At 35.2% G+C, this 15,559-nt stretch overlaps 1 protein-coding gene across 3 annotated transcripts in view; it reads left to right on the top strand.

Moving 5' to 3' along the window:
- Window positions 1-4,430: 4,430 nt before the first annotated feature.
- LOC110025292 overlaps window positions 4,431-15,559 on the top strand; it is a 22,213-nt gene continuing 11,084 nt past the window's right edge. Inside the window, exons 1-3 of one of the 3 annotated variants that reach the window (XM_020725705.1) lie at window positions 4,431-4,613; window positions 4,723-4,762; window positions 5,146-5,252. In XM_020725705.1, the coding sequence (XP_020581364.1) occupies window positions 4,506-4,613; window positions 4,723-4,762; window positions 5,146-5,252 (255 nt within the window). In that variant the 5' untranslated portion in view covers window positions 4,431-4,505. Of the gene's footprint in view, window positions 4,614-4,722; window positions 4,763-5,145; window positions 5,253-10,229; window positions 10,304-15,559 lie in introns of those variants that run through there. The other 2 variants (XM_020725701.1, XM_020725704.1) reach the window with 2 other exon arrangements.

The following is a 15,559-nucleotide window of genomic DNA, read 5'->3' as shown; positions in this document are numbered from 1 at the left end:
CCCGGGACGACTATGGACCGACTTTTGGCGGTTATGGGCCGAAATTCAACGTATTTGGATGTTTTTTGAAAGGGTTCTTGTGGCAACTCTTCAAACTTCATCCCTACACTTTAAAAGAACAAATTTAGGTTAGAAAAAGAGGGATATATGAGAGAATAATGTTAGGAAAAGTGTGGAGAAAGTTTAGGGTTTTTAGAATAGGAGTAGAAATGTAGATTTCTACCCATTTGGAGAGATTAGAGAGGAGATTTTGAGAGAATTTGTAAGGAGATGTTCTAGCATTGCATGGATCGGCGGGAGACTTTGTTGGAGAGATTTTCTTCTTTCTTTCAAAGGTAAAAAGCTAAGTATGTGTTCTTCATTATCTTATAGTTTTGTAAACACTTATCTAGTGGATTTGCTTTGATGAAATGAAGATTTCTGTTGTGTTTTCTTCTTGCTTTGTGATGTGATTTCCTTACTCTCTCTTCTTGTTTGGAAATAATGGTAAATCAAAACCTTTCTACTCAATAACTCTCCAAAGAATTTCTCTTGGAACCTTATCATAAGGTTTTTCTAAATTAATAAAATCAAATGTAGATTTTTCTTATTATTTCAAAATTTTCAATAAATATATAGCTTCCATAACAGACATTCCTGACATAAATCTAATTTGATTATAAGAAATCTTTGTAATACTTCTTAAACTATGTTCAATAATCCTCTCCCATAATTTTAAAGTATGACACATCAACCTAATTCCTCAATAATTTGCACACTCCTGTGCATCCCCTTTATTCTTAAAAATGGGGACCAAAATACTCTTCCTCCACTCCTCGGGCATCTTTTTAGTTTTTAAAATAATATTAAAGAGTCTAGTAAGCCAAGAAACTCACAAATCTCCTAAAACATTTCCATAATTCAATTGAGATATCATCAAGTCCTACAAACTTTCCACCCTTGGTTTTCCTTAAAGCTTCCTCAAATTCGTTTTTACTAATGTGACGGTAAAAATGGAACGTTTTGTTATTATTAGCCATATTAAGATCACTAAGGTCGATCGTATTCTCAAAAACTTCATTAAAAAGTTTATCAAAATAACTCACCCACCTATGTTGAATATCTTTATCTAAGAAAATCACTTTTTGATTTTCATCTTTAACGCTTTTTTATTTTCATCTTTAATACACTTTAATTAAGTTAAATCTTTACCTTTCTTTTCTCTTTATTTGACTAGTTTATACATATATTTTTTACCCTCCTTTGGATATTTTCACCCTCATTCGTATCTAATTTATTATAAAGATCATTAAAAGCAGAATTTTAGAGTCACATATTTTTCTTTTGAACTCTATGCGAGTCGTTTGATATTTTTCCCAGTTCTCTAAGCTTTTAAATTTAAAGTAATTTTTATAACATAAATTCTTATATTTTTATCTTTTATTGCACATTATTATTCCGTCACCAACTATTTTTATTTAAATAAACTTTTTTTTTATTCTCCAAGTACATCTTTTGCTACTTGTTTAATAGTGTTTGTTACTTTATCCCACATATCATTTGCTTCATCATAAACATCCCAAAATTTGAAACCTTGAAATTTACTCATAAAAATAATTTTATTTATGTTTTTTAAGTTGTCTCATCTAATTCTACGATGATGAGTCATTGTATTCTTCATTTTACAACTTTTCATCTTCAAATCTAAAATTAATAAATAATGTTGGGTACTTAAATCCTCACTTTGAATGACCTTACATCTTTACAATCTCGACGATCTATTCTTCTCAAAAGAAAATAATTAATTTGTGTTATATTAGATCCATTATTATAAGTAATAAGATGCTCATCTCTTTTCTTGAATAAAGTATTAATAATACCAAAATCATATGCTAAAGAAGATCTAAAATAGCTCTACCTTCTTCATTAGTCACTCCAAAACCGTAGCCACCATGAATATTTCTAAAATCTTCTACCACTCTACGGACAGTCCAAATTTAAATCTCCCCCAATAAAAAATTATTTCTTCAAGAGGTATCAACTGTATTAAGTCTTTTAAGTCATTCCAGAGTTTATTTTTAGACCCTATATCTAAACCTACTCAAGGAGCATAAACACTTATAATATTACAAATTTTAGTATCAATGATAATCTTAAGGGCTATAATTCTATCTCCAACTCTATTAATTTTTAGAACATTATCTTTCACGAACATTATCTTTTAAACTCTTATCTATAATTACACCACTTACACCATTTCTAGTGCGACTCTTACCAGAATACCAAAGTTAAAAACCTGTTATCAATCTCCTTATCCTTTTCTCTAACTAATTTAATTTCTTGGATACATAAGATATTAATATTTTTATGAATCTTAATATCAACTAATTCCATTAACTTTCCATTGAGAGTACTTATATTCCAAGATCTTATCCTAATATTAATTTCATTAGTTTTATGAACTACTTTCTTTACCGGCATCCGTCTGTAATGTGGGAACCCTTGCTTATTTGACACTACACCCGGGTGCCGGTGTAGCGGCCCTTGCACACTTGTCAGGGCTATACAACGCGTCGCTTCCATCGCTTCCAGGGGACGCCTTAGCACTTACACAAAGATTAAAAGGATTCATGTCATGATTTTTTTCGACAAGTTATGCTGACAGCTGCCGACTGCCTAACACAACCCTCCACTTTTCACATCCGAGCTTGGAACCGACGATGACAGTGTTAGATTTTATAGTTGAAAGTCATAAATATTTTAGCTCAAGCAGTTCTATTGAGTTTATAACTTCATTAATTTGACCTCATAACTTTTATCCCTCCCAAATGAATTCAATCTAGCTATTATTTTGTAATGTATGTAAAAAAAAAACTTATTCTATTACCTAAAATATTGTTCTCCATTTTAAATGCACTTCAATTTCTTACTTATTGTAACTTTAAAAGTCTGTGTCAAAGCATATATAAAAAAAAGAAAATTAGGTGATAAGAATTTCTCAAGAAAATGAATAATTGGAGAGAATGTGCACACTTTACTTCAAAATTATTTACAATGGCTCCATTTGATTCTAAAATTTCCATAGTCGAGTCAAAATTTTAAAAGAAATATGGTGGCATGGTTATGCATGGGCTCAAGTCAGGTAGGGTCACTGTTGTCACTGGCGATAGTGTGTGCACAAGCATATTGGTGTGTGTATGTTTAATTAACATAAATATGTAGCCCATAATAAGTATACAAATCCTAAGTAATTCAAATAATTCTGCTTCCTCTCACTCACAAAAATCAAAATAAGCCAAGTAATTCTATGAATGAAAGTGATGCTACGTTTTCCCATAGTTGTTAGATGCTCTACCTTTACGTGTAAAGATTAGTGGTTAGTATTATTATTCCTTGCAGTTGAAATGTTGTGTCCTTGCTAATTCGAAAGAATAATATGTATAATAACTCATTCACATTATTCTCAAATTATCATACTATCTTCATGAATGATAAATAGAACGCATCACTTATTCAAAAAACGATGATGTTGATGATTGAGCACAATCATATTCAAGATAGGAACTAAGAAAATGTATTAGATATCGATTGACATTAACTTGGTTGAGTCTACGCTTAGCCTTTATTGTTATCTCCGAGATGAGACTCTCATTCTTCAACAAGCCATCTATAGGAGCACCTCATGACAACAATCTATCTCATCAAACAATAACAACAATTCTTAATCTCTTTTAGTCACAATCTATGCTAAAACACAATGACCTCTCATAGTTATCAAATTTATCTCATTAAAATGCATGTCAAACCATAATATTCTATCTTCACCAACTAAAATGATCTCTCACACCACAATTATATTTTTATTATAAAATTTTCATTACATATCATCAAATATGAACCCATAAGTAATAAACCTCGTATTGCAGAACTAAATCAATAATATCTTCCATTAGAGAGCTGTCTGGCAACATATTTATGCCGAATTTACGCAAGAATTAAGTTGAACTCCGCTAGATGATCATTTTGTGCAAAATAAATCCCGCGACTCCGTAAATCCGAATTCCGCGAATTTCGGCTGTAAATCCTAAATTCTACGAATCAGTTGATTTAATTTTGAGGGGCTTGAGATTTAACTTCGCGGGTTTCTGATTGTTTCCATCAGTGACCATAATTACTTTCTAAATTCTCATTAAAATTGCCAAACAATTCTATCGAATTTACAAGTCTTGGTAAATCTGTTGACACACAGATTTTCTTTCGACTTTAATCCAATCAAGATTTAGCAAATCCGGGTTTACAGGGTTTACTAAATCTTAATAACTTAAATCTCATTTGTTGCAAGACAGCCCTTAAGTGTTATGTATGTAAACATGAAAGTTTAGGAGTGAGATTTCTAAATACATAAGATATGTCGGCTATGTATGTAAATGCCCCTAAATTTAGAAGTGAGATTTACGCAGGATTTAAGCATATATAAGCCGGCCTTTAGAGCATTGGGCTGGGGAGGCGGGAGGAGAAGGGCGACAATGGCGGGCGAGCTCGCAAGGCCGCGCGATTTATTGTTCCTCCCCTGGTTTCTCCTCCTAATGAGCTTCGTTAACGCCTGGAATGATGAGGCCATTCCTAAAGTCGAGGTCCTTATTCAAAGATTTTCTTACACATGATTGTTTTTCTTTTCCGGTAGGGTTTCCTCATAAAGAGTCGTGGACTCAAGTTTATGTCATTTTGCTGTAATATTTGCAGGGAAGTTGCAGTAGATATTGCGTCGCGGAGAATTGTGACAGTGAGTTTTTTCCTTTTTGTTTTCTTCTGTTTGGGGTTTCTAACCTCGCTTTTTTTTAAGGGCTGTTTCGCTACAGCTGGGTATAACTAAGCAGGATTTAATAGATATTACAAATCCAGATATCTCTAATAGATTAAATTCTTAAAAAGTTGTTTGACTGTTTGTTTCTGGATTTAGGAGCTATGAGAGGAGAAACTCTTTAACAAATATTGGATTTAAGCAATAACGAGTGAATTAGGATTTGTGAAAGCAGTTGGATTAAAATTTCGATAAGTTCTGTTTGATAGGATTCAATCTATCTTGCTTAAATTCTTCCTAGAATAAAATACCGAGCAATTCAGAAGACTGACAAAATCTTCTTTAATTTTCCTGTGATGTGTCAGCTTTTGGAATTCGATATGGAAAGTTCTGTGGTGTAGGGTGGAGTGGTTGCCCTGGAGAGAAGCCCTGCGATGATCTTGATGCTTGTTGCATGGCTCATGATGAATGTGTAGGAAAAGCAGGTTATTTATTTTTATTTATCGTGAAATTGAATTACTGAATTATATAGTTATTTAGCTATGTTGAGTTTCATGTGATATTACTTGTAATATCTGTGATTATTGTTTAACCTGTAGATTGTTGGGTTCACAAAATTCCCAAGAAATTATGAAATTAAAGCACTGACGAAAGCTGAATTGACTTCAGATTATGGCTTTAGTAACAATCATGTTGGAATGATTAAGCTTGTTTTTAAAAACCATTTAGTGTTAATAATCTTGTTTGTTTGATCTAGGAACTATTTCTAGACATCAATTTGTACGAATTGTTTGAGTTTTCCTTTTGCATGGAAGGCAATCAAATTTCTAATGGAAGTGTTTCATTCAAATTTGAAATGTGGAATGATCCAATCCACTCAAACTGTAGCTCTAATAATCCCTTAGGAAGGAATGTCCCGAATAAGATCTGTCTGGTGGCTTTGGGCACACATATTGATGTGAGTGCATTATAAGGTGTCAATCCTTCTACAATGAAGTTTATAAAAAAGAATGATTAATAGTTTGCCATGTTCATATTGTATTATGCTTTATTTCATTTATTTGGAATTGTGGGATTTTTATGAAGCTGGTGATGCTTGTAATAAGGAGATGCTTGATGAAAATTGAGATAAAATTATTGCTTCTTTCTTTTCCTCTTGAGTGATTGACTTCTCTCTTCATCCTCATTTGATTATTGTGAAAGGTTATCATGCTCTTAGGGGCCATTTGGGGTTTTTATTTTTTTTGTCTTTTATTTTGTTTTATAAACAAAATAAAAGGATTCAATGGAGAAAAAGGATTCACGTAGCCAACCGCACGTAGTGGGATTAAGGCTTTGTTGTTGCTCTGTCTTTTATTTTGTTTTTTTATATGTTTGAAGTTGAAATAAAATATGCTTTTTATGTTATGACACACTTGGTTGTTTTTATAAAGACTCAAAATATCTTTTACATGTTTTTGAGTATTTTTAAAAGTAGTCAAATTTATATTTGAAAATAAAAATTAAAACACACAAAAAATGTACTAAGACAAACATGTTTTTTCAATATAAGCTAAAAAAATACAAAAAATAAAAACAAAAGTGAGCTCTTACCATTCTTTGTTTGATTGGCTGCTATCTTGATCTCTATCCCTTGTCACTCGTAGCTCTTAAATCATGAATCCTCCAACAGTAGGCCTCTTAAATCTCCATCTTCATCCATCTTATGGTGTTTAGGCTTTCAGAATGTGTGGAAGAATCCACTTACATTGGATGCGGTTTGACCAATTTGACATAGTTAGCCTCTTATCAAAACTGACTCAATCAAAATTATGTAGTTTCTTCCTATGGTATTTGGGCTTTGAGAATGTGTGAGAGAATTGTTGACCTTATTTTTTTGTGAGGTTTATCTTATGATAGCTCTCTCTAGAGCTTAGGATCTAGCTTTATTGTTTTCCTTAGCGGCTCTTCTAGAAGATTAGTGGTGGAACCAATACCAAGCTAGAATTTCAAACATCTCTTAACTCATTGTGGTTCATACGCTTGACTTCAAATCCTTGACATTTGGTTGAGCTGGTTTCAGTTAATTTATTTGAGACTCAGAGTTTAGTTCCCATAGGAGTGAAAATGCCTCAAGCGACCATTTGACTCTAGAGAGCTCTCACTTTACATATTTCCTTCACAAATACCTTAGATAATTTTCTCTTTAGTTTAAAGAGCCTATTGGGTATTAGGCTTACCTTGTGCCAAGACAGGATTCATCTTTTAATAAAAGAAATGGTAAAATAAAGTGTACCAATCAAAAAATGAATTTAACAAAATTATAAATTTAGAGTAAAATTGAAATCAAGATTATGAATTAGTCAAAATTGAAATTAAAGTGAAAGAAAAAAATACAAATTCACCGAAATCATCAAATAAACTTAAATTAAAATTAAAAGAAATTAAATTTAAATAAAATCATCAAATCAACCCCAAATTTGAAATAAAATAAAATTAAAATTCATTAGAACTTCAAAATAAAATCAAAATTAAGACTGATTCATCAAAATTGAAAATTGAAAATAGAAATAAAAATCACATGGCAAAAAAATTGATCTGAAAGTCAAAATAAAAATTAAATAAAAAAAAAGCCAAAATCCAAATAAAAAGGAACCAAAACCACCAAAATTTTCATTAAAATGACAAAATAGAAATCGATTAATAAAATTATAATAATAGATATTAAAATTAATTTGAAATAAAATAAGGTTACAAAACTTTTAAATAATTAATTTTCACGAATTAAGCCACTAATCTATGTCATGATCCAAATTCACCTAATTAATTAAATCCTAAACACTTTTAACCCAAAATTACAACAGATTCATTTTATTAAACAAATCAAATCAAAGCAAAGCAAATCTCATTGAAATTTCATTCAAGACAAATCAAAGGTAAATCCATCTCATTCAAATTAAGCCAAGTTCAATGGAAGTCAAAGATGAATCCAAAACATTAAGTGCAAAAAACACGTGACAAAATCCCATTAAAAAAACAAAAAATCTTAACATAAGCTCCTGATTATGAGAAGGCTAGAGTCTCCTCATTCACACCGATCATAGAGGAGGAGCCACATTCCTAAATCCCTCGTTACTTCCCCTCCTGCTCGAACCCCTTGCATATGCCCTGCTCCCTCTCTTGGTTTCGCCAAAACCATCTCTTGTGTGTGAATTAGATGTTCTTGGTGAGATTTATGAGAGAAAGCATACTTATTTGTGTTCTACACTATTGAAATGCCTTATGAGTCATACCATGGGGTTTATGTGAAGGTCCATGGCCAATTGAGATAGATTTCAAGGCAGAAGACACACCTTAGCTTTCTCATTCCAGTATGCAGTTTCATTCTATTATCTCATATCTTATTTATATATATATTTGTTAGGTGCATTAAACCTTTTTCTGGAACTTTACCTCCTTGTGTCAAGTTATCTAAACAATTGTTTCATGGATGGCAGAAAAAAAATAAAATAAAAGGTGCGAGTGATTATGCATTTATTCAGAATAAGGTTAATGTGAGATTCTTGAAATGCTGAATTTAAGAAAGTAAAATTAGTCTTGTAGTCATGGCAAAACCAAGAACAAAGTGGATTATCATGATTCTTCTTGCCAAACCGTAAAAAATCTTCTCCTTCATTTTTAAACCAAGTAGCCCCTATTGATTTTAGAAAACTCTATTATGTTTTGTTGGTCATATATTCTTGTGAGAAAACTGATCGAAAATATCTTTCGAATTAAATTTTAGTTTCATTTATGCTTCACTGCCTGCCAGGTGTGTGGACTCTCTATGGTCCAGTGGGACCCTCAGTGGAGTCGATCCGTGACGAGGGCTTCACGTGATTGGGTGGAGGAGAATGTCACGAACAAAAAATCCCACATCGACTAGGTGTAGGGCCGAAAAACAGTATTCAAGTTCTGGGCTGCCCACCACCCTTTAGAGCTCTTTTGGGAGGTGACAAGTTCATATTAAAGGGATTTTGAGTTTGATTTTCTCTATGTTTTTTTGGTTAGTTTGCACAGCCAGAGAGAACTTCTAGGCTTCATTTGACAACCCTCCTTGATAAATTTTTAATATCTGTACAATTGTGTTTCGAAGTTGACATATACGTGCTAACAATTTTTATGAATTTGACATATGTGATAACAAATTTTTAGAGGTTTACATACATATCATTCAAATGCTTATAAGAACTCCACATGTTATTTAATACTTATGTATTTATATGTACAACATCTCATTCTATAAAATATATATAACTTAAATCTTGATATATTTACATATCTAATACCCAAAATGATGTGTTAAATTTCAAATTTGCTTTAAATCTTATGTATTTACTCATATAACACCTCATTTTACAAATCTGTGTGTGCGTCTATATATATATATATATTCATATGATTCATCAGTTACAAATTCTTTTGAAACCTTTTATGTTTATGCATAACATATAAATCACAGATTTTTTAAAATCCTAACATAAACTTCAAAATATATGTGGTTCAGATTCTCTTAAATTTTAAGCGTTTACATGCATAAACATTTCACTTCAAAAACATATATATGCAGGTTTTTATGTATTTACATGTATAACACTTCATCCAACACATTTTTATGTGCAGATTTTCTCAAATACTTGTGTATGTACATGTATAAAACTTAAATTTAAGAAATTATATTCAGATTTATCTCAGATTTTATATGTTTACATGTATAAACATTTTGTTAGACATAAATATGTGTAGTTTTTTTCTAATATTTTATGTATATGCATGTATGGATTTTGGTCTCTCTTGTCAAGGTTATTTGTGGCGTGCTTCTTTGGCAAACGAAATATTCCAATTTTGAACTTTCACAAGAGTTTTGTGCTAATTTCTTGGCTGCGAGAAAAATGTTAAGAGCTGACAAATCACTTAATTCCTATGCATTCATATGTCTAATGCCTAGGATTTCTAATGTACATTTGTACCACTCAAATCTTTTATACAATCACTGTTTTTATTTTGCAAAAGTGATATATGTAATTCCTATGCATACATATATACATACATATATACATACATATATACATACATATATACATACATATATACATACATATATACATACATATATACATACATATAGACATGAAATGAACCCTTAAAAATAGTTAATTAATTAGATATTAAGAAAGCTGAACAAACTATGCACATCACCAAAATATTTTAAAAAGTTTTGTGATTTATTAGATATTTTATATATATTATTCACCTCACATTATTTTTCAGGGCTGAATAATGTGAAATGTCATGAGAAGCTCAAAAGATGTATGAAGAAAGTACGGAAACATGGGAAGGTAGGATTCTCAAACGCGTGTCCTTATGAGGTAGCCATCCCTACCATGACTCAGGGAATGGATATGGCCATCTTACTTGGCCAACTGGGAGGGCTTAGAGATCTGGAAAAGGAATTATGAACTGCTTAGATTGCGTTGCACTGTAGAATTTAAATTCAATTTGAAGGTTTGTTCTATCTTGTTTTATTTTTCTATGCACTACAGTCTTAATAATAATTATTTTGGTCATTTGCATACATACCACCCAATTTCTATGTATTCACATATTTAATATCTGAACATTATATTTTACATTTGTATTACACAAATCTTTCATATCACATAAAAAATAAAACTTTTTGAACTTTTAAAAACTGAAATATACCTTTTCCTATATAGGTAATATTTGATTGAAGTTTGTGTTGGATGTGTAGATACCACACACACACACACACACATTTATCTCTGTGCGTGTGTACACACATAAATATATCTGTGTGCGTTTGAAAATTGAAGTTTGTGTTAGATATGTAGATACCACACACACACACATTTATCTCTGTGCATGTGTACACACATAAATATATCTGTGTGCGTTTGAAAATTGAAGTTTGTGTTGGATGTGTAGATACCACACACACACATTTATCTCTGTGCGTGTGTACACACATAAATATACTAGGAGTTGAATGTAGACCTTCCTTCTTATTGTTATTATCATTTTTAAAATTTTGTATTTGTTTTGCAATCATAGTCTTTCTGTGCTGTGTACTGATATTCCATTTGATCTTATAAGTATGAATTTCATTACAAAATAAAATTGTTCTAGGGAGTTTTATGTTTTACATTGTCCGTCATATATTTATTTATTTGGCTACAATTTTGTAATTGTTTTTAAAATATTTTGCCATGGGCCTTTGGAGAGCTAGGGTTTTATTCTCTGTTAAATTTCTCTCCTTTGGCGATAATTTTCCTACCTTTTATTCCCTCCAGCCATGGCCGGATGTCCATCTTCAATGAAATCTCCCTCTCTACCACCTTCCAGTCTTGATAGTCATTTCGGCAAGAACCACTCATCTTCCTTGAACAAGTTCCTATTAAGCGGCCACCTTACTTGCAATGGTCTCGGAGAGTCAATCCTTGGAGTTCCCCCTCTTGTTGGGACTTTGCATTGCTTATCTTCGTTTCCGCCCCGCCCCGACGTCTTTCGGTGTAATGGTGGAATTTCGATAGAAACTTCTGTTTTCATTTGTTTTTCTCTCTTTTATTTTAGAAGGAGTCGCCAACTTGTCGATCATCATATACTTCCCCTATTCGAATAAATCTCCCTCCCAAATCAGATTAATGATTCGTAAGAGAAGATGAACCGAATAAAAAGGGACATACGTCAATGTGAGAAACAAGAGAAAATACAAAACGTGAAGCGCCTACGTGCGGTAAACCTCGCAAGGATAGACTAAGAGTGTCCGTCCAAACAAGATTGGGCGAAAGCACCTTAAACCGATATCCGCGAAAGAATACATATGTAGACTACCCATAACTAGAGATTCAGGTGTAAATGCCTGTTATGGGGTCAAGAGCACTCCCAAAGGGACGTATCCCACTTTGTTAATTACATCTTAGGGGTACCCAAGAATACTTTCAATAAAAGGAGTTTCGCTTGGATTATCATGAACCTGAGGCAATAGGTACTCAAAGGAAGGCTATTCCATGTGGAAACAGTCTCGATGTTTCAAAACTCGCGTTAAGTCATCGGACAGAGAGTGAGTCTCTCACATCCCGAATGGGTAGTGGCTCATCGACATACGAGGCCCACAGAATAACTTAAATCATCTTGACGGGGATATCCAAACACGTCAAAGCACATCCAGGCCATAAGGGCGGATGACAAATCATCGTATCCCAAATGAGCGACAGCTCATCGGCGTCGGGCCGTCAAAATGATATCAACGAAGTCAATGAGCTGCATGGCTCAAAGGGGTTCAACAAAAAGGAAGATAGAGTGATCCTAAAAGATAGAGGTAACTGGGTCGGGTACCACAGACCCGTCATCCACAGCTATTAGGTACCTGTCTATATGGTCGTGAAGGTAGTCGACCCAACACATCCTGAGATCCACGGTCATCAATCCGTAAATTGCGTCGTCCACGGGAACCTCGGTAGCCATAAGGTCAAAGGAAAGAAACTCTATTCTATGACTAAAAACTGAAGCTCCAAGAGGTAGGACTTATACCTGTCGAAGTGGCAGATATGCCTCAGGAAGGAAAGAAAAGTAGAGGTTCAGCTACAAAGCTGGAAACACTCCAAACAAAAGAACTTACACCCCGTTTGGGTCAGGGAGCCTTCTAACACCCTAGGCGCACTGGACCACCACCTATAAAGAGGTATGCTGAGCCAGTCAATTTGGAGAAGCACGGAGACTCCTCGGGACATGCAAATATGATGCAGTTATCTAAGTTATCTAGAGGGGTCCTTAAGTATTGTGGAGGCCCTATTAATATATGCAGGAAAGTAAAAGTTGCAATTTTTTAAATCCTGATATTTTAATCCTAAATTTTAATTATCTTGAATATTTTATTTAGGATTTTGTAGAAAATTACAATTTTAGGGTCCTTAATGAGCCTAAATTATATCGTGAAATTCCAGATTACAGAAAGAAACAAGGAAAACACTTGCAAGTGCAAACATGCAATATGATGCAAAAAAAAAAAAAAAAGTCAAATCAAAATAATAAACAGGTCGGTATCGCTGGGTCGACAACATATCCCAGAAAAGAAAAGGGAGGCCAGACTCCGTATATACATGTCCGGTCCTAATTCTATACATCAATATAAAATGCAGAATTAAGAGACGGGGCACGAGCATCTGCTCCTGGTCCCCTCCACGTGGTTCTCGTGCTAAACGTCTCGGAACCCGTGCCCGTATCTTACTTCTGCTACAGGACTCTCCTAGACTCTAAAAGTACATAGAAAAAAGAAAAAAACTCAATCTTGCATGAAAACAAGTGTCAGCGTGAAAACTCACATGCAAATAACGTATCATGAGTCATGCTTTACCTTAAAAGTGGGGAAGCTAATAGCACCTGCAAGTAAAAGGGTCAGAAATCATTACTTGCTGCCCCCATAGTGGTACTTGTGTGTGTGTATATAAATAGGTATGACTCCCTGCAGAAAAACGCCCTAACACAGATATTATAGTTGTGAAATGAATGGAAAGATAATTTACTTTCATTAAATGATTTATTAGATAATCGAAACAGAGGATCTTGAGTACTATTCGAAATTCAGAAGAATTACGTATAGGAGCCATTGAACAGCTCGAAAGAGCTCGGGTTAGATTACGCAAAGTAGAAATCGAAGCAGATGAGTATCGAACGAATGGATATAGAACGAGAAAAATGAAATTTGATTAATGCTACTTGCAATAGTTTGGAACGATTAGAAAATTACTACCACACATATGCAACATGCAATCACATCACAAACATAATGCAAAAGAAATATATCTGACTAGGGCAACCAATCCAGCAAAGAGCAATAGTCATATATAAAAAAGACTATCTAAGCACCATAAATCCTAGCCTAGCACATCATCTAACCAAAAGTGCGTCAACCTAGTATCTAAGTGCGGTATAAGTCTGGGTATAGTATGACTTTGACGGGGTCGTCATATTGGCCCAATCCTAAAGATCTGAATGATCTAAAGGGTGTCACGAAGTGTGGTGACACGAGTGGTGACACGAGTTAGATCTATTAGATCCTTAACACAATTATACTCGTGTCAATCCCGATGACTTAACTCGTATTGCTCACCGGCATCAACCCAAAAAGCAATGATCAAGGCATCGCGACCGACACGGGGTCACTCTCCTAACGAGCCTGGCTCGCTATCCATGTAAACATGCAAATGCAAACAGTCATGTGACAGAAATGATGAGTGTATCGTGAGGCAGTGACTCAGGAAAAGGTGGGCATGCCGTAGAGGCAGCGACCCAAATAAATGGGTGTGTCGTAGTGGCAGTGACCCGAAGAGTAGGCATGCCTTCGAGGCAGCGGCCCGAAGAAAGGTGTGTCGAGGCGGCACTGATAAAAAACGATGGGCGTGCCGTGGTGGCAGCCACCCGAAGGTGTGCTAAGGCAGCAATGAGCAAAAGTGATGGGCGTGCCGTAGCAGCAGTGGCCCGAAGAAAGTGTGTCGAGGCGGCATCGACCAAAAGAGATGGGCGTGTCGTGGTGACAGCGGGCCGAAGAAGTGTAACACAAGCAAATGATAATGATCATACAAACTAACACATACCAGATGCAACATGCAAACAGACAAGCATACAATATAATGCAAAAGCAAACAAACATGCAGGTGATCAGCCGACCGGACAGTGGTGGCCGGTCGAACCAAAGTGATCGGTCTACCGAGCCGGAGCTGTTGGAGCGAAGTAGGATGGCTCGCAAGGCCGAGGCGACCGATCAGAGTGAAGTGAGAGGCTCACCGGCTCGGGGCGGTCGGTTGAAACTAAGTGAAATGCTCACCGGGCCAGGGCAGCCGGTCGAAGCAAAGTGAAATGCAACATGCACCAAGCAAAAATGCAATATGTAGCCAACCAATATGCGGGTAGAAAATCGGGCTCGTGCTAACGACCTCACCTGGGAAACCTAAGGTTTCGACCCTTGGATGTGCGGCACCGCCGCTTCTTGCTTTGGTGAGGAAATGTGAAGAGTTTCTCCCTGAAATTTCTCCCCGGATCTCCGAGTAGGAAACTCTTCACGGCGTCACGAAATAGGATAGCTGCAAAGCTTTTTCTATTTTTGCGAACTCCTTCATACTTTGCAAAGCGAGCCATCTACAAAACTTTTCTCGCTTTGCCAAGTCCGACCTCCCAACTTCTCCAAGTAAAGCTCGGGAATGCAAAGCAAGTGGAGTGAGGGACTCCGGCCTATCGGGACTTGTGTTAAGACTCACAACAAGAGGGGAGACACTCGACTCTATGGGGTGTACTTGGCCACGCACAGGGAGTCCTAACCTAAAGGCAAGCTCTAGGAAAACCAACAATCTATCACGCGGGCACGTTGTCGCGCCGACGCACGCCGACGCACGCACCCTGTGTGTGCAATCGAACCCACACACCTAGACACCACTAATCCTAAGGCTAGCTAGGAGTTTAGTGGGTCTCACCACCGTGAGGGTTGCAGACGCGTTTTCTTTATTTGCTCCAAGCTCGACGACGTCCGATCTATGCTCCAATATGTCTCGCAAAACGTGCACAGAACAACAAAAAGACATAGGAGGTTGTGAGTCAGTGAGGTATGCGAAGTACCAGAAAATAAATAATTTAGCATATAAAAATATGCGACCCCAAAAAAGGTACCTTCGCGAGAGAGGATCGCTCGACGACGGTGAAAGAGGGGAATCCTTCCTTGCAACGGAAAAGACGTCCAAGCCTCTATAA

This window comes from Phalaenopsis equestris, unplaced genomic scaffold, assembly GCF_001263595.1.
Source record: "Phalaenopsis equestris unplaced genomic scaffold, ASM126359v1 Scaffold000297, whole genome shotgun sequence".
In the NCBI taxonomy this organism is placed as follows: Eukaryota; Viridiplantae; Streptophyta; class Magnoliopsida; order Asparagales; family Orchidaceae; genus Phalaenopsis; species Phalaenopsis equestris.
Note: the sequence above shows the minus strand (reverse complement) of the source record. Positions and strands in the feature narration are given on the sequence as shown.